Raw genomic sequence first — 20738 nt, forward strand, 5'->3', positions numbered from 1 at the left:
AAACCTCTTTCAATTTGCTTTCACCATTTTCCCTATTACATTCCATGCCTGTTTATGTAACTACATCCTATTGCTCATGTTCCCAAGTATTATAAAACACTTCAATGTTTCTCCCTCCTAATCTAACGTTATAACAGGTCAGGTCATCACCATCATCTAATACACAAGAGATGATACCAAAGACATATTTTATTCGGTTTTATGGTCTATGCGGTCATACAATTGATTTTATTAGTCTTTAAATCTTATGTCTAGTACATATTTTCAAAAACAAGGCTGTTAGCTGATATAAGGAATGTAACATCCAGTTGAATTCCCAGTTGACGTGAAGATCCGGGGTAGAATAGGTCTTCAGCAACCCATGCTTGCCGTAAAAGGTGACTATGTTTGTCGTAAAAGGCGACTAACGGGATCGGGTGGTCAGGCTCGATGACTTGGTTGATGGATGTCATCGATCCCAATTGCGTGGATCGATGCTCATGATATTAATCACTGGATTGGCTGGTCCAGACTCGATTATGTACAGATCGCCGTCATATATATAGCTGGAATATTGGTGAGTGCGGCGTAAAACAACAAACCAACCAACCCACCCACCCAAAGTTCACTGCATCTGGTCAGAACATTACACGTCATATCACCGCCGCCTGGTATAAAGGCATTGCAAATCCTCGAAGTACATACTGTTGTCCCGCCTGGTAATCAATAACAGCCTGTTACTATCACAGCACTGTGCATCTACATGTACCATGGGCAACCCATCAGACAACCAGGATCTTAACACTGCACTATGTCCATACCTGGAGCTTGCTTTGTTGCTTGCCTTGTCCGGTCTTGATGTAAGTAAGAAATGCAGTCGCCTTTGATCTTGTTTGTTTGTTTGTTGTTTAACGCCGCACCCTTTGATCTTGTTTGTTTGTTTGTTTGTTTGTTGTTTAACGCCGCACCCTTTGATCGTGGTTCCATCGGATAGCCTGACTAACCTTCAACTATGGGCCATACCAGAGTGAACTAGTCAATGTAGTAGATTATTTAAGTAGTTCATTGCAAGTATATTGGGTCTGTTGAGGTCGTTAGTATATTAGTGACAGCCCGTTGAACGTGATATGAGTCTAAATGGACACAGAAATGGAAAAGAACGAGTACCGAGCAGTCATCAAGTTTTTGACTTCAGAGAAAAGAACTTCCCAGGAAATTCATGCCTGCATGTCACAAGTGTATGGGGATAGGTGCCCCAGCTATTCTACTGTTAAACGTTTGGCAGCAATGTTTAAGGCTGGGAGAACAAGCCTTGATGATGACCCTAGGTCTGGACGTCCCTCAACTTCCATCAAAGAAGATTCAGATAAGGAGATAGAAAAACTGTCAGAACACATATTACCATTGCTGAACTTGAGGAAGACACATATCTAAGCCATGGATCCATTAAAACTATTATTCATGAACATTTGTAGATGAATAAGATATCTCCTCGTTGGGTGCCAAAGCTTCTAAATTCTGATCTTGAGGATAAAAGATCTAACATTGCCATTGCTAGAGCTAATTGGGGAGGATTTCGTCAAATTCAAACAGAGATTAGTAACGGGAGAAGAAACGGGTCTACGACTATGGTCCCGAGTCAAAACATCAATCCATGGAATGGCACCATACCACTTCTCCGGCACAAAAGAAATTCAAGATCAGTGAAGAAAGTTATGGCCACTGTATTCTGGGATGCAAAGGATGTGATTCTTGTTGATTACTTAGATATTCAAAAGACAATTACAGGTGCCTACTATGCTGATTTGCCTCATCGACCCAGAGATTCCATCAAAGAAAAGCGGCGAGGAATGCTGACTGTGGAATTGTACTCCTTCATGACAATGCCTCTTCTCACACCTCTCGACTTGCAAATGTTGCTGTACGACAATGTGGGTTCGAAGAGCTTCCTCACCCTCCATACTCGCCAGACCTGGCACCAAGTGATTTCCACCTGTTTCCGAAACAGAACGAACAACGTGGTACCGCTGTGACGACAACGATGACCTCAAAGCTGCCGTGAATCAGTGTTTTTCAGGGTGGCTTCAGAAAACTACTTTCTGACTGGAAGTTAAAAAGCTTCACTATTGATATGAGAAGTGTATTGAAAAGCTGGGAAATTGGGTTGAAAATTAAAATATAAACACTATCACAAATGTATTTGTTTGTAAGACTTAAATCTTTCTGACCAGCCTTCGTACTATACAGAAAACGCCATAGAATAACCTGTCTAGAGTATCTCACGAAACTAATTCCATAGCGGTGAAAACTATATGAATGGATCACTGAAAATCGGCGATTACACCAGGTGAGCGCAAAAAGGGTAAGCACGTATAAAACGTATATCAGTTTTGGTGATCCGGGGTAGAATAGATCTTCGGCAACCCATGCTTGCCCTAAAAGGCGACTATGTTTGTCGTAAAAGGCGACTAACGGGATCGGATGGTCAGGCTTGCTGACTTGGTTGATGCATGTCATCGATCCCAATTGCGTGGATCCATGCTCATGATATTAATCACTGGATTGTCTTGTCCAGACTCGATTATTTACAGACCGCCGTCATATAGCTGGAATATTGGTGAGTGCGGCGTTAAACAACAAACCAACCAACCATCAGTTTTGGTGGAACGGTTTCATCTGTATCCATTGTTCATTTGTCACAGTTCACAAGCTACTGGAGGGGGCACGGGTGGCCCAGTCGTCTAAGGCGCCGAGATTCGCTGTGCAGAGTTGCGTCCATTGGACACGCCAGAAACCTATGATTGTGGGTTCGAATCCTGGTTCTCCCCAATTATGTTTCTAGGTTTGTCAGCACCATACCCGTGCTCGTGGGTTTCACTGAAGTGGTAAACGTCTGAGACCTGCATCACTTCGGGCTTTCCTCCCACATTTAGCTGACACGCCGTGATATAACTGGAATAATGTTAAACGCGGCGTTAAACCCGACTCACTCACTCACTCACTCACTCACAAGCTACTGGTGGCAATATCAGCACCATGGAAACACTAAATTTGCAACTGTAAGAATGCATGATGGGCCATCTTTTCGTGAGCACCGGGTATCATCACTATATCAGAGATTTCGTATAATGGAATTTCTTTTGTCACTTTTATTTGAGTTTGGCTGCCTATTTATACGACATCAATTTCGGGAAAGCAGAAGAGCGGATCTCCTCTCATGACTGCCGTTCCTGAACACCGATGGTCCAGAAGAAATCCCAGCGTTTCACTTCACATATGTCAACAAGCAACCAGCGACGTTGGCAGACATAGCTGAAGCCACCAAGAAAGATCATGTGGTGTCCAATGCTAAGCAGATGGTCTTCCTATGCAAATACAAAACATCAACGCCAAAGAACAAACAGTGTTGGACATCAGAAAGAGATATCTTTGGCCACAGAACGCAAAATGGGGTGAAATTGTATGAAGTGATGACACCTGGTGTTCGCGAAACTGGTAATCATGACCTGTCATGTCCTGCTCTACCGGTACCACCCGCCACTCACACAATTTGTGTTTGAGAAGGTGTCAATTTAACAAGATGTCCTACATTGGGTATTTACGCACAGTTTTGTTGTACATGTACCACTATGGTTATCTAATTTCTTCATGAGTATGAAATGGTGACTTATGAATGTAGTTTGCGTATATGACACACACACGCATTCCATCTGGAGAACTTGAGAGAGTTTATGAAGATCATTCTCCCGGCACATCATACGAAATATAAATACACAATAATCATCAGATAACAATAAAACCGATCGCCCAAACGCATCACGGAAACGACCATGGTAACCCGATGCACGTGAGTTCCGTTCAAATTGAAATGCACATGCGTTCCCCCGTTTCTTGCCCTATAAAAATCCATCCAGTTCGGATAACATTCATTCGTTATTGGACTGCTAACACATACCAAGACTGACAAGAAATCAGCGACATCAAACCCTTGGACGATTGCAAGCTGGACAAACCGCCCGGCAAGTAGCCAATGCATTTGACGTCTACGTAAGGGCCATATACAGGCTCCAGTTTTGGTGGTCTGGTACCGTTGCTGCTCGACAGACCATGGGGACACACCAGCGACACATTAGTGCGGACACCGTGCGTCGACGACTGACGAGCAGACAGCTCCACTGTCACAGGCTGCACCGAGGACCCATTCTGACACCACGTTATTGCCGGGACTGCCTTCAGTGGGCAACACAGCACAGGCATTGGCGCCACCAGCAGTGGAGAAGAGTCCTCTTCTCAGACGAGAACCGTTACTGTATCTGAACAGCAGGTGGCAGAGAGAGACAGAGAGAGAGAGAGAGAGAGAGAGAGAGAGAGAGAGAGACAGATGAGAGAGAGAGAGAGAGAGAGTCTGGCGACGCCTTGGGGAACGTTATTCGGATGCTCGTGGGGTGGTCCGAGCTTCATGGTGTGGGGTGGAATTGGTCTTGCACAGAGGGTGGGCCCTGTGGTCTTCCAGAACATCGGTCCAGGGAGAGGCAATTGTGTCACAGCAGTTCGGTACATTGATCAAGTCTTGAGACCACACGCCATACCTCATTTGGCACGTCGCCGCAACCACCAGTTTCAGCATGATAACGCCCGTGCCCACACTGCAAGAGCAACAAGAGACTTCCTCCAGCAGAACGACATCAGAACCATGCAGTGGCCTGCGCTCAGTCCCGATTTAAATCCCATTGAGAAACTGTGGGACGATATTCAAAGACGGCTGAAGGACGTCCGACACAGGCCGACAACTGCAGCTGAACTGCGTCAGGTGTTCCTCAAAGTGTGGGCTCAAGTGCCTGTGGCCTTCATCAACCGCCTCAACCATTTCATGTATCGACGTTGCACGGCAGTCATCAATGCACATGGCGGACACACGAGATACTGACTTGTGATGCCATTTTCTCAGACTAGTGTTGTGTTTCACTTTAAGAACATTTGACACTATAATTTCAACCTTGATCATCAGTTCTGCCAAGTTTCATCTTTTTAATGTGTCTCAAAGTATGTTTACAGTGTTTGGACAAATAAGATTTCTCATATATCTACCCATGGTGATGTTTCTTTTGCGGTTCAGTATATATACTGACAGCCGACATTTACATCTGACAGAAGTACGCAGGTCCTTCGTGTGCATGATTCTGATGAAACTAGGAATTAAACTACAAGGGTATTCAAGCACCAATGCGAACTGCGTAAATTAATTCAAATGAATATTTAATCAACGGAATATATATACATTTATGTATATATAAACGAGTGGGAGCGTCTAAGGCGCCGCGATTCGCTGTGCAGAGCTGCGTCCCTTTGGCACGCCAGAAACCTATGATTGTGGGTTCGAATCCCGGTTCGCCCCGATTATGTTTCTAGGTTTGTCAGCACCATACCCGTGCTCGTGGGATTCACCGAAGTGGTAAACGTCTGAGACCTGCATCACTTCGGGCTTTCCTCCCACATTAAGCTGACACGCCGCGATATAACTCGAATACTGTTAAAAGCGGCGTTAAATCCAACTCACTCACTCACTCACTATAAACGAGTGGGTACACTCAGCATGCCTTCCATCTATATCTGACAGTAAAACGCAGGTCCTTCCTTGCACATTACCTTTGAACAGGTTATATAGCACAACAAGAACATCCGTGAGAACATCTGTCTCCTTAATATACTGGCATAGATCATGCTTCATAAATCAAACACTCCATTCTAATTATATTAATCTATATTCGTAACCCTCTCTCCATGGTATTTGGAGTTGATTAAATTTACAACAAATTACCATTTTATGTCGGGTTATGAAACATTTTACCAATAACGCAATCCCCTGATAGCTGAATTCACAACGAACGCCACACCCGTCATTCCACAGCACATGTCTCTATTCCTATAATTGTAGCATATTAGATACACTGCAAAAAAAAACACAATGTTATTATAGAATGTTTTATATTTGAATTGTTTTATTTCTTAAAAAAATAAACAATCATGATTATTTCTGGGGAGTGATTATTGTTAAACCTGGCATCAGCAATCGTGAAGCTACGCATTCGCAGCTACTGATCAGTTGGTATATCCCTCACATTTACAGGGGGCACGGGTGGCCCTGCCGTCTAAGGCGCCGCAATTCGCTGTACCTTGGGCACGCCAGAAGCCTTTGATTCTGGGTTCGAATCCCGGTTCACCACGATTATGTTTCTAGGTTTGTCAGCACCATACCTGTGCTCGTGGGTTTCACCGAAGTGATAAACGTCTGAGTCCTGCATCACTTCGGGCTTTCCTCCCACATTAAGCTGACAGACCGTGATATAACTGGAATAACTTATCTAATGTTTGCACTGTGAACTGACCAACATCTATGTCTTTTAAATGTACATCCATCCAGCAATTAAAACTGCCCATATTTTTCAATATTTGGTGCTGACTTTTTTAACAAGATGACTTGTGCTTTATGTTAGCACAGATATTTTCAAGTAGGCGACATTTGGTGCGGAACTGGGGTTGGTGTGTTCAGCTTCCTGTACTCGGAAAAGGAGCTGACTAACCTAGCCAAAATTTGTGTTTTTATTGCAGCTTTAAGGCCAGACTGTGCATATATGTAAATGTAATGGCTGTTGAATGCCTAGTTATTTTTTAAAAAGATATAACGTTACTATAGAAGTCTATGGGAAAACATTTGGTTGTGTGTAACCTTTTAAGCCTTGGTAGTGTATAGTGTCTTTTTTTTCTAAATTGCTATTGTAGGTTCCATCATAGATAGTGAAACTATTGTCTACTTTAGAGCGTATTAACGATATGTACAAGTGAACGAGGGTTATTTGATCCCCTCCCCATTCAGAATTTGAAACAACTTTTAACAAGTTGAGAGTCTAAAGGCATTATGCCTTGAGATATATGATGTGTGGTGAAAATGTGAGATGACGGTCACAAATGAGGTCCAGGAATTTGGCCTCCTCTACTACCTTGATAGAAGCATCATATAAAAATATATCTTGATCCTTATGCGGTTTGTATTTATGACCAAATGAATGCAGTTTGTGTTGGATTTAGAAAAATTGAAGTAATTTTCGTTGGCAATTCTTTTTTAAATTGTAAAGGCTGAGTCTTTCTATTGTATGCATATTTTTACCACGACAAGAAATGTTGAAATCATCCACAAAAAAGTGAACCATCAACACTATTGTTTAACACTTAGATAAGACTATTAATTTTGATGCTAAACAAATTAAAATGGAAATTAAATGGTTGATAAATAATATCAGATATGATATATACAGCTGTAACAGATCATGCCATTATATGAGCCGCCGTCCAAGACTTCTATAGCTACATGTATTAAACATATGTTTGCCTAAATTCATCACCTTACCACCTTCCCAAAATACAACATGGTCCTTACCTCCCTCTAATGTGTCTGAACAATCCAACTATTTCTTCAGGCCATTCTTGTAGTGGAGTGGTTGGTTGCTTTGTTGTTTAACGCCGCACTCAGCAATATTACAGCTATATGACGGCGGTCTGTAAATACTCGAGTCTGGACCAAACAATCCAGTGATTAATATCATGCGCATCGATCCACGCAATTGGGATTGATGACATGCATCAACCAAGTCAGAGAGCCTGACCACCCGATCCCGTTAGTCGCCTTTTACGGCAAGCTGTCAATTGTGAGTAGTTCCCTCGATCTTAGCAAGTGTTCTGGAAGCACACGCCACAGGTCTTCTGAATACTCTTGAAACACGCGAGACATTATGTCTCTAAGGCCATAACTTGACATCTTCCCGAGGCAAGAGCGTTAACTGACTTTACAAGTCCAGTTTCCACCCTTGCCGAACTAGGCTGGAATTCCTGGGCTCGATCGTAGCGCCACCAGTGGCTATTACGAGTTATGTCCATTCTAGGCCTCTCCCATATGTACCAATCAGATTCCACCTCTCGTATCACATGCATTTGTTTCAAACAAAATGGTGGCGCCCAGTCAAGACGATCTGATCAATCATCAAGATCTATTTTGTGATAAAACGGTTCTTACTTAGCGAAGTACATCAAATCACGTGAGTACCTTGATTAAAAACATGAAAAGATTTGGAAAATATCTGTTGACAACGAGTTGGCGATGCACTTGCTTTGCAAATCCTGCAATCGACCGAACTCTGCATGACAGTTTACGAACCGGATTTCGATTTCAGTGCGCGATTTTGATTGGACTATGCATAGACTCGTTAGTCCAGCCAAAATGTAACTCCATAATCCCAGCCTAGTTCGGCAAGGGTGGAAACTGGACTTTTATAGTCAGTTAACTCTCTTGCCTCGGGAAGATGTAACTTGAGGATTCGTAAGTTCAAGTGAAGATTCATATCATAGTTTCTCAAAACATCTATAGATGAAAGAGCTTTCTTTGCCTCCATTAATGCATGTTTGTAGGCATAACAAAAGGGCATTGTTTCTTGTACTCGATGTTTACTTATTTTGTTTACACCGCTATGTTTTGTACATTGTATTCCTTGATCTAGTCGTCTGTTCAAGAAAATTTCTGACCTCCAAATGCCTACAATGTTGTAACTTTAGCGCAGTGAAGCACACCGGAACATCAAACCGCTGTTCCAACTTTGGAGTTACCTCCCTTCCCTGTGAAGTCTTAAAACATAGATCACAATGCGAAATAATCAAATATTTTGCTTACATTCCCGGCCCCTAAATGTGCAGCTAAATCCAAACGGAAACATTTATCGTTTTAAATAACAAAACATTCTTTAAATCATAAACGTATGTCGCGAAACAAAATGTATTCGCCGTCTCACTGTCATAGTGCAATACACTTGGTATTTAGTGTATTTCATTGCACATGTTCCAACACACACAACTTGTGAATGGATCTTAACAGTGAACCCCTCAATTTCACCTTCACGGATCTCACAAACCCGTCCTTTCCAGGACACGTCCTGGTGACCCTAGCCAAAGGCCACATCTTTTGAGGTGTGATTTCTTCCATCACTAACACAATGTCACTGACACTCATGTTCTCACGAACTGTGCTGAACAATTAAACACAATTCGTAGCTTGTCAGGCTTTTGTGGCGTAACTACTGCATGATGTGGAATGTACCAAACTGGCCTACCTCCTGCAATGATTTCATCATCGGGCACCCTTTCTGCATATGCAAGTCTGTAATTCCCCCTTGATATCTTTCACACAAGTTCTGGTCCTTTGAAAATCTCTTGTACAAAGATTCCAATCTTGCTACTGCAACGGCATAATTGTTTGGCAACTCGCGATTATCAGACTTGAATGGAAGGTCCATTTTATAGTATCAATTTCTACACTTTTTACACGTGTTGATAGCTCTCTTATCATTCACAACCATAGTAACTTCACTATCCATATCACATGAATCCACTTTCCAGAACTTCACAACCAAAGACTGAAACTCACAATCATTCTGCACTGCTTGCACATAATGGGATGTTAATGCTCCATGGCTGTCATTCTCCAGTGGTCACAGCCCAGCCTAACACCGTTCTTGCAGCATAAGGTTCATCAGACGCTCCTCTACGAATGTCAATTGGTGCCAGTGTTGAAGGATTGTCTTGTCCGATTAGAAGATCAACCTTAACACCTTCCAGTTCAGACAGACTAATATCTTTCAAATGAGGACATTTGTCTAAATCACTTTGAGATGCCAAACTGTTTCCATAAACTGGAATTTCAGGAATCACAAATACATGATGCATTTTAATGCAGTGCATCCCACTCAGGTCAGCAACATTCAGGGTTTCCAGACTTGTGTCAGATTTTGGGTTATCACTGGTGACTCTTGTTACTGACAAAGTTGTTTTACTACACTGTCAACCAAGCTGTTTAACCAGTTCCTGTGTACAGAATGTGTTTGTGCTTCCAGAGTCAAGTAAGGCGTAAGTGCTGATGCACTTACTCTCACTGCCTTGAATCACAACTGGGACAATAGGAAGAGCTATCTTGCTCATGCCGGCCCCATTAACTTCACTAACTGAATTGTGGAGAGACTGGACTGTTGTCTGTGTAGAAATTTCTTGATTTTTCTTTTTAGCCTCATGAGCCTGAGTCCATCGGCTTCCGCTGAAGTGCAACAGTCTCGAATGCTTCGTGTACATCCATCCACACCACATTTGCTTGGCTGTAAACAGTTGTAAGACATATGTTGATTGGAGAAATAGATATAGCACAAATGCTTCTCAGTAAAAAACTCATGGTTTTTCAGGACTCATATGTTTGAGTGAGTGAGTGAGTGAGTTTGGTTTTACGCCGCTTTTAGCAATATTCAAGCAATATCACGGCGGGGGACACCAGGAGTGGGCTTCACACATTGTACCCATGTTGCGATTCGAACCCGGGTCTTCGGCGTGACGAGCAAACGCTTTAACCACTAGGCTACTCATATGTTTGAATTGTGTATATGGCATGCTCACCACAACAATACTTGCAGTCAGAAATCTTCCTCCTTCCGAGCTGTGTCTGCCATCCATTACCTCTGTAACCAGCTTTGGTTTGAATATTAAAGTTAGAAGCAAACTTCCCCATTGAATTCTTCTTTGTTTTCCTTTTGTCATCTCTTGAAATCCTGATTTTTCCAAAGACTGGGTCATCCGCTTCCTCCGCAGCAGTTTCTATGAATCCAGCCAGATGTGTAATATCAGGGTAATATCCAGTAGCCTCCAGAACACCAACAGCTTCTTTCTGCCATCTTCCTTGAAGAAAGGGTGATAACTTTTCCACTATCTTTCCCATTCGCATTTGATTATCAATTTCGTTGAGGCGTCCCATTGTTATCAAAGTCACAAAATAACTCCATACATTGTCTGCATATCCTCACAGTTTTGCACCATCTCAAATTCTTAAACAAGGTCTCTCAGTGACCTGTATCCAGGCCCTTGAGATGACAAATTGATTTCCAAAGCACTCGCTCAACAGTCTCTTGGCTTTGGAATACCCAACTTCAGGTTCCATAAATGCGCAACATTCAATGACAGTCAAGGCCTTCCCAGTGCAATACTGTAGCAGACGATTTAACTTGACACTATTATTGACACAAAAATCTCCAAAACTATTCTCAAATGAACGTACAAAAATCAAGTATTTTAATGAATCTCCATCAAATGTCATTAGTTCTTTTTTAGGCAACTGCAGAAGGTTGAGCATCTGCCTCTGCACTGACAGGAATTGACTCACCACTATCATGACTGTCAGACTCACCTCGCTTCTCAACATGATCCAAACTATCAACACCACCTGCAGTAGTAGGCTTTGGTAGAAATTCTGGTTGAGCCCAAACACTGGTTTGGTGCTGTTGGAGAGCTCTTATCTGCTGTTCTTGTTCATGTATAACATTCAGTAATGCTGCATGCCTCAATCTTTCTTGATCCATCTTCCCACTTGAAGCCTCATTATCATTTGGATTCAATGGCTGGCTACCATGTTCAACTGTCTGTTGCAAAGTATCAGTCTTTTCAGGTTTAAGCTGAGATGTCTGCTTTATCTGTCGAAATAACTCATTGGGTTTATTGGCTGACAAAGTTCCTCCACCAAATGATTCCACATATACAAGTTCTTCAGCTTCTACCACCGCGATATCTTTCTGAGTGTTTCTTGTAATTCCTCAAGCTCCATCTTGCTGCAGAAATCTGACTAACAGAATCATCTGGATTCACTGATATATTCTCTTATGTTCATGTCTACTTCCATGTTAATGTCTCTCTTTCTCTCAGCTTTCCACAGCAACACATCTGAATGCAACAGATCAAACCCATCTTCAAATAATAAGACTCCAACTCTTGAAACTTCTCTTGATTATCCTTTACGAGTTCATGTCTCTCAATTGTTTCCCCATGCGATTTGTGTAGAATATCTTTCAAATAGTCCATTTCACTATCAACCACAGTGATATCTGTTTTACTTCTTAAAATGTCTCTGATCTGATTTTCTGTTCTGGTATATACTGCCACTATACCACCACGAACTGTGGTTCTGACTCATATTCACTAATGTTCAATTCACTTCCCCAATACTTGGTTTATTGGAGTCAATCACTGACATATTTAAAATATTTGCTTATGTTGGTGATTTTTTTCTATCATTCATAAATTTTCTTGAACGTTTGTGGGCATAACAAAAGGGCATTGTTTCTTGTACTCAATTTTTACTTCTTTTTTTTGTTGTTTACACCACAATGTTTTGTACATTGTTTTCCTTGATTTAGTCGTCAGTTCAAGAAAACTTCTGACCCCCAAATGCCTACAATGTGGTAACTTCAGCGCAGCGAAGCACACCGGACCCATCGAACCGTGGTTCCAACTTCCCTTTCCTGTGAAGTCTAAAAACTCAGATCGCAATCTGAAATAATCAGATCTGTCGGTAACAATGTTGACAATATCTTTAAGAAGATTATTGACATATCATGAATCACCGTTGAGTAGTACTGCACCATTCCCAGAAATGAACTCAACTGAGTTTGTCAGAGTGAGTGAGTGAGTGAGTATGGTTTTACCCCGTTTTAAGCAATATTCCAGCAATATCACGGCAGGGGGACACCACAAATGGGCTTCACACATTGTACCCATGTCGGGAATCGAACCCGGGTCTTCGGCGTGAAGAGCGAACGCTTTAACCACTAGGCTACCCGACCGCCCGAGTTTGTCAGAGATGGAGCTTCAACAATGGCTGCTACTTTCTGTGGAACAGTATGCCTTCTACTTTGATCTTGATCCGATAATCGTCTTACCTGTATCTTGAGAGGCTGGTCAGGTGCCTTTCCGTCTACCTCTATGTGGATTCTCAAACAGCAAGCCAAATCAGTGCCAATACAAGACCAAGGTGGGAACTTAAATACTGCTCGTCTTCCAGATGATGTTCATGTTGAAGATGCAACAGAAGGTCTGCTTGGAATTATTTTTCGCAATACGTTGGACTGTCAAACTCGAACGAATGGTGGTATATATGAACCAAACGCCAATTTGGATGGAAATTGACATGGACTCAAGTTCATCTGTAGTTATACGAAATGTTTATGACTACAAATTGTCACATTTGCAACTACAAAACACATCTGTTGTGTTCAAATTATTCAACAGACCATTCCCTTCAGTTATCGATTGCCATTGCACGTCACATACGTGACAGGGTCAAAACCTATCATAGGACGAAAACCCTTTGACAATTTTGCAGTTTGTTTCAATTCAATGCTATAAAGGTGAGGTGAAATGGGGTTTTAACGTCGCGTCCAAGATTATTGCACTTATATAGCGACGTGCATGCACGTGTGTGTGTGTGTGTGTGTGTGGCTGCTTGTACTAGTCCGGACTGATGCCAATTCATAGTGCTAGCTCACTGAGATACAATGCCACAGTTAAACATGAATACCCCACTCAGACACAGTATACTGACTCAGAGCCGACCAGTCCGTGTTTTAGCCCCTTAATGCCGAGCGCCAGACAGGGTTACAACAAGTACCATCTTTTAACGTCTTTTGGTATGACGCGGTCGGGATCGAACCCCGGACGTTCCGCTCTCCGGGCGGACGCTCTATCATTAGACCACGGAGGCAGTGCAATGCTATAAAGACTTTCCGAGTCCATTGTACATTTCCAGTATATCATGATCATGTGTTTATGTTTTAAATAGTGATGTGGAACCAGGAGTTCGCTAAAAGGTGAACGAATCCTGCCCTACTCGAGGCACCCATCACAAACACCTGCAAAGGCAGGTCAATTGTTCACCCGCGGAAACACGGGAAAAGTGCTGAAATTGTATCGGCCATCATTTTCATTCTACCATGAAACATTTTGAAAGCTTAACTGAGGCCTTGAATATTGTAATATGTTAACAAGAGATTACGCTCTTTGAAATCTTCACACAAAGAACAAGCTTTGAGTGATTGAGTGAGTGAGTTCGATTTAACACCATTTTTAACAGTACTCCAGTTATATCATGGCGTGTAAGCTTGATGTGGGAGGAAAGCCCGATGTGATGCATGTCTTAGACGTTTACCACTTTAGTGAAACCCACGAGCACGGGTATGGTGATGACAAACCTAGAAACATAATCGGGGCGAACCGGGATTCGATCCCACAATCATAGGTTTCTGGCGTGCCAAAGCGACCTTGCTCTGCTCAGCGAATTGCTGCACCATAGACGACTGGGGCACCCGTGCCCCAGGCATTGATTGAAAAGACATTGGGTACCATCAAATATATTGAAGCAAACCACATATGCAACCAAAAACAAACGAACGCTCTGCCTGTTCCCTATACATTGAGACATAAAGTTAAAGAAAAACAAGAAGAACCAGCAATGAGTATAGTAGTGAAGTACTGTCTTCCTGAACTAGCAGATCTCTTTGATACACTGAAAGGAAGTAAAGTGTTATCCCGAATTGTTCGGTGAAGGCTTTTCACCAGTTGAGAGCATGTGACAAAGAAGGTGTTGTTCATTAACACTCATAAGCTACCATTTGACGTTGCCCTTTGCACTTCTCAAGAGACGATGGAGAAAAGTCTTCAAGATCTGCCATGCAGAGTGATTTTCCAACACGACACTGACGATTTTGGGGGGAACATCTATATGTTTTTGCAGCAGCCTTAATTAGCACCAAAGTTTCGTTTATACTGAGAAATAGTTAATCCTAATGATTTCACAATGAAGGGTATTGTCCAGATTACAAAGAAAGTGCTTAAGCTTATAATATGCTTATTCCACAATGTGTTTACTATAGCTGTGAAAGCATGGGAATTTTTAAAAGTTATGTTGGCAATATAGTTCAAGCACTTGGTTGACGACCGCTTCATTCCAAATATCACCTAAATGATCGGTGGCTTCAACAGCATTTGAAACATGTAATGTACATTTATTTTGTTCTGCCTCAATGTCAAAGGTCTCACAAATAAACTGTTAAAATACATGTGGATCAAATTGAATTCCGATGTTTAAGTCATGGATTACATGTCAAATTATTCATAAAATGTACAAGATCTTTCTTCCAGGGACTCATTGACAGCAGCTTTGGGCCAAGTCTACAGGACCTTCAGTGCCTGTACTCCGTGAGTGTTACGACCATCAGCGTCCTCTTCCCAGTGTACGCTGGCTTCAAGACAGTAGGCAGCGTGTTGTACGTGCCGGTACATGCAGTGATCAATGTGTATACACTGATGATGGTGTGTGTCCTTGTCAGCAGTTGCCTCGTGTTGGTAATACCCCTCTGTTCCTCTTTCTGGGTGGCTGCAGCTGCAAGTTCTGGCTTAGGACTGACCAGTGGAGTTGTAAACAGTGGTGAGTAGTTGTGGAAGACAGTATTGTAGCTGTGTAATGTCTTGGACAATATATACCTGCATTTAGTCATTATCTAATTACCGCCTTCGTGGTCTAGTGGTAGAGCGTCCGCCCCGAGAGTGGAAGCGTCATACCAAAAGACGTTAAAAGCTTGTACTTGTTGTAACCCTGTCAGGCGCTCGACATTAAGGGGCTAAAACAAGGACTGGTCGGCTCGGAGTCAGTATACTGTGTCTGAGTGGGGTATTCATGTTAAACTGCGGCATTGTATCTCAGTGGGCTGGCACTATAAATCGACATCAGTCATTATTGTAACTGTTGTGGTTGCAGTGAGCCCGATGACTTTGTGACTGTGCATGTGCTCCTATATCTTAGACAATATATTCCATATTCGTAACTTCAAAAGAGATGGTATATTATTGGGGTTAAAACCCTTTGAACATTTTCGCTCCACCTGTGTCTCCAAGGTTAGAGTTTTCTATTGCTAAAAAAGAATTGATCAGGTGGTCAAGCTCCAAGATTGGTTGTGTGACATTGTACCACAACGGATTGGAACATTGAACTTGTCAGCCACTGGTTTATCTGGCCAGTGGTATAACTGGAATATTGCTGACTGTGGTGAATACCAACAAACAAACAAAACTAACAAAACATGTTAGTTGATAAATTGTTTTAATGACACTTATGTTTTATCATTGCAGCAAGAGTTGCCAAGATTGGTGCATTAAGCCAGGAGAGTGCTATTCCCTTCCACTTGATGGGGATGGCAATGTGCGCTGGCAACATCCTAGGACCACTGATTATCTCCCCTTTTCTCAGCAACACAACCAAGCTAAGCAACGCGTCTAACATGTCAGACTTGGTCGCGACGTCAATCGAATGTGGAGGGTCAGACTCAAGAATAGCTTATGCATATCTGATCATTGCATCAACTGGAACACTACTAGTTATTGTCTTGGCTGTTTTACGTTATTGTCTACGAAAGAGTCCCAAGCAGGATTCAAACAAGAAAAACAAATTTTCCTTTGGAAAGATGGAAATTATTTTTGTCAGCTTCCAAATATCTTTAATATTCATAGGAGGCGCTACGAATTTCGTATACGGGACCTTACTCTTGCTCTTTGGAACCCGAAGCAGTCTCAGCATATCAGCGACAACAATGGCACTGATGACATCATCTTTTTATGCAGTGACATTGTTAGGGCGTGTTGGGGGCGTGTTTGTGAGCTTAGTAGTGCCGCAGCTGTGTTTGGTCACATCGTGTTTGGTAGGGGTTTTAGCTGGATCTGTTTTTCTGGTATGTACTGCAGAAATGAGTTCGGAGTTTTTATGGGTGGGTTCCCTTTTTCTCGGACTGTGCTATGCTCCGTTATTTTCTGCTCTATTGGTATGGTTTGTGGAAAATGTTACAGTGAATGATACATTGTATGCCATTTTCATATTTTTTGACTTGGCAGGAACATCATTGATAGCCCTCACTATAGGGCAGTTGATGTCACATTTCGAACCTCAAATGCTGCATTATTCCATTGCAACGATAGCTTTGATACAAATACTTTTATTCCTCTGTCTGTTCTTCCTTGGAAAGTGGCTACGAAAACAAAACAAGAAAGACTACACACCTCTGGATGGAAAAAAACGTGGATGAAAAAAATCCTTCACAGATGTAATGCAAGAATTATCTAGCTTCATTTTAACAACTTTTAACTAATGTTAATTAATCTGCAGCCCAAAACTGTTTTATCGGTTTCGTTAAGAAAAGTGTTACTTCTTTGTTGTTGATTTATAACTCTCCTCAACTTTATTATGGTTGCACACATTATTGTTGACTGTCCGCGAATGTTGATCCCCCAGAATAAGGGGAAAATCTGATTCTTGCAACATCACCTATCTACTGAACCTGAATATTTTATGATGCCTTGAATCTTGAATTTCATAGACAGTTAAATGTCTATTCATTGCCTTTTCTAATTTGTCACAATTATCCTTAATAAAACAGCTTTGACAATTCCGACATTGTCGCATGTGTTATGTCAATACTTTTAGTTCAAACGTCATTTAACTGAAATACATTATTGTTTTAATATGTTTCCAGAGTTCACAGAAATCCTGTCCCCTTTGTCTGTTTAATGTATTTAGCAAACATTAGGCGTATCCCCTCTAATAATAAGACCCGTGAAGATACCGTGATATTCCAACTTTATGACAGCGATCTGTAAGTAATCGAATCTGGACCAGACAGTCCAGTGATTGACATCATGAGCATCGATCCACGTCCTTCGGATCGATGACATGTATCAACCAAGTCAGCGAGCCTGACCACCCGATCCCGTTAGTCGCCTCTTACAAGCATAGTCGCCTTTTACGGCAAGTCTTGGGTTGCCAAGACCTATTCTACCCCGGATCTCCACGGGCAGAGGCAGTGTATAACTCCGCATAAGTGGTGTTCCTGAAACAACTGGAAATAGGGGTGAATGTAATTCACCCAACTTCAGACAAATACACGCACTGGGGTTAATATCCACGATGACGAGCTGTCACTGGGATCGCTATGTACTAGAATTTCCTGAGGCGTCTAACTATTATTTAGAAAAAGAAGAGGCAAATGGTATAACTAAACTGGAAAAAATGTTTTACTGTATATTTCCTTTCATCATGGTGAGCTTGAGTTATATTTAACAGGATACTTTAACGCAAGGACTGGAAATGAAGAAGTGATTTTATAGGTATAATTCTTTATTCATGTACATGTGTAGGCCAGCGGCCCATGGTACAATATTCGGTCCATCATTAACATTTATAGGGTTAGTGTTTGGAGTCTAACATTCATAGCATGGTATATAAAAGTTGCAACATTTCTAACTACAGTTTCTTTGTTTACCGCCATAAGCATATTGAATTTAGCAAGAGTAGGATGTACAAAATGCTTCTGTGGTAAATACTGAAGACGAAGTTCATCATAAGCGTTACAAATTAATAAAAAATGATATTCATTCTCGACATATCTTTGGTTGCAACTATTGCACAATCTCTGCTCTCGTGGAGTATTAACGTATCTACCAGTCTCAATATGGAGAGTGTGGGAGCTACAGCGAAACTGGGCTAGTGCAACACGAAATTTGTTGATAGTGATAGCAGACAAATACAACTCTAGACTGAGTGAATTTTTGTAAAGTGTATAATGGAACATTTTAGAACTATTTGCTAAAGACCAATGCCAGTCCTGTTCGGAAGCAAATTTTAACCGATCTTCACATTCGGAAATAAATGATTCGGGGCAAATAACATATTGGTTCTCCCATATATATCCAAATCCAAGGCTGTATAAAAGAGTTTTGACTTTTGTAGCCCAATTAGTTTTACCATGTGTAGCTAGCTGAAATAACATATCATAACTTTTCTTAGGATATCGTGAATTTGGTAGGGACATAAGTTTACACCAATATTTTATACAGCGTTTATACGTAGAAATGTACAGTGGGTATCTTCCACACTCTCCTCGCACAACATGATTGGGAGTAGACGTTTTAACACCTAGCAGACTTTTACAAGCAAGTACATGGATACTTTCTATTTCTTTGCAGTTTTCAAAACTCCACATTTCAGCCCCATATAACATAATTGGAGCAATTTTAGTATCGAATATTTTAAAAAATAGTTTCAGTGGAATAGGTTTAAGTGATGAAAGGGATTTTTGAACCGAGAACAATACCCGTTTAGCCTGTAATGAAGCATTGTAAGTATGTTTCGACCATGATAAATTCTTTGAAAATACAACTCCCAAATATTTGTACGATGATACACATTTCCAACTGACAACCACTGAAATACCATTTCTCAGATCTAGAAAGTACACCACCATTCTTAAAAACTACTATTTTCGACTTATCAAGATTTACCTTAAGGAAATAATTATGGCAATAGTGTTCGAGTACATCGATGCGTTTTTGGAGGCCATATACAGTATCTGATATAAGAATTACATCATCAGCAAAGAGTAGCAGGAATAGTTGAATTATGTCTGGATGGAGCTGGATTCCGTGTTCACAGTTAGCCTCAATTTCAACAGCTAGATCATTGATAAACAATGAAAACAAAAACGGGCTCAGTACACAGCCTTGACGGACACCCAAGTCACAATCGAATACATCTGAGAAGTTATTGTTAAACTTTACACAGGAACGTACAGTCGTATATATGGATTGTATACATTTAAACATTTTAGGTGACACACCACTGTTATTCAAAACTATCCATAGTTTTGATCTGTTTATAGAGTCGAAAGCTTTGGAGAAGTCTACAAATAAAGCATATAGTTTACCTCGCTTCTTCCCCAGATAACGCTGTATAACTGACTGTAAAATAAACATATTATCAATTGTGGAATAGCCACAACGAAATCCTGCTTGCGACTCCACAACTTTATCATAGGCATCACACCCAGCCTGCAACCTTCTATTTAGAACAGAAATGTATAACTTGCTAAAAATACTTAATACTGTAATCCCTCGGTAGTTATCGGGTGTATTAGTATCCCCTTTCTTGTGTAATGGTACAATTTGGCCAGTCGACCAGGAAATCGGAAAATAAGCGGAATCAAACATAACGTTAAACAGACAGGTAATATAGGGAACTAACACATCGCATGCGTATTTGAACATTTCAGCAATAAGTTTATCACTGCCGGCAGCTTTGCCTGTTTTCAATTTGTTAATTGCCTCAATTACCTCCTGCTGTTCAATTGGCGAGTCTAAGATAGATTGAGTTAAGTCATCAAAATTGTTATCTGGCACAGTGTTATCTTCATCCCCTATTTCTGAATCGAACAACCCCTTAAAATGTGAAAACCATTGCTCAATATTTATATTTGGCTTAGGACGGACAGTGGTAGCAGACAGACGTTTCAAATTTGCCCAAAATATTTTACTGTTATCCAAGTTAGTCAAAATGGTACTCTGTACATTGTCTTGATATAACTTCTTTTTTTCACGGATAACATGTCTATAAGTATTTCTTGCCTTAATATAGTTACAAAGTGATGACGAATCTTTTAGTGATCGGAAAACCTTAAGAAGCCTATATCTTTCACAGCGGTGGTATTCACACTCCTTATCGAACCATGGCTGTTTACTTCTAGAAATATAAGAAGGGCGTTTCATACATTTCGCAGCGGTACATAAAACATCTGAAAATACCTCAACTGCTTTATCAATTTTACCTGAAGCGATAAAATCTGAACACTTGTCAAGCATTGAAATAGAATTTGTAGTAAGTAAACTGTCTCTAAAAGTTTGAGTTTTGTCCTCGTTCCACACAAAGCGGTAGCTGTCCCCTGGGTCTCGTGCAACACGCTCACGGTCTCTCGATCCAGCTTTGGCACGTGCGTGAAATGAACATGTAACTGGCATATGGGTCGACTCTGTTC

The 20738-nt window shown here is 41.3% G+C and overlaps 1 protein-coding gene across 1 annotated transcript; it reads left to right on the top strand.

The window, feature by feature from the left end:
* Positions 1-749: 749 nt before the first annotated feature.
* LOC139461181 (sodium-dependent glucose transporter 1-like) lies at positions 750-16961 on the top strand. The gene is made up of 3 exons (XM_071242775.1): positions 750-839; positions 15028-15313; positions 16015-16961. Exons 1-3 carry the CDS (start codon positions 750-752, stop codon positions 16959-16961), a joined length of 1323 nt encoding a protein of 440 aa, XP_071098876.1.
* The last annotated feature ends 3777 nt before the right edge of the window (positions 16962-20738 follow it).

This window comes from Haliotis cracherodii, unplaced genomic scaffold, assembly GCF_022045235.1.
Source record: "Haliotis cracherodii isolate W230 unplaced genomic scaffold, xgHalCrac1.p SCAF_14, whole genome shotgun sequence".
Taxonomy (NCBI): Eukaryota; Metazoa; Mollusca; class Gastropoda; order Lepetellida; family Haliotidae; genus Haliotis; species Haliotis cracherodii.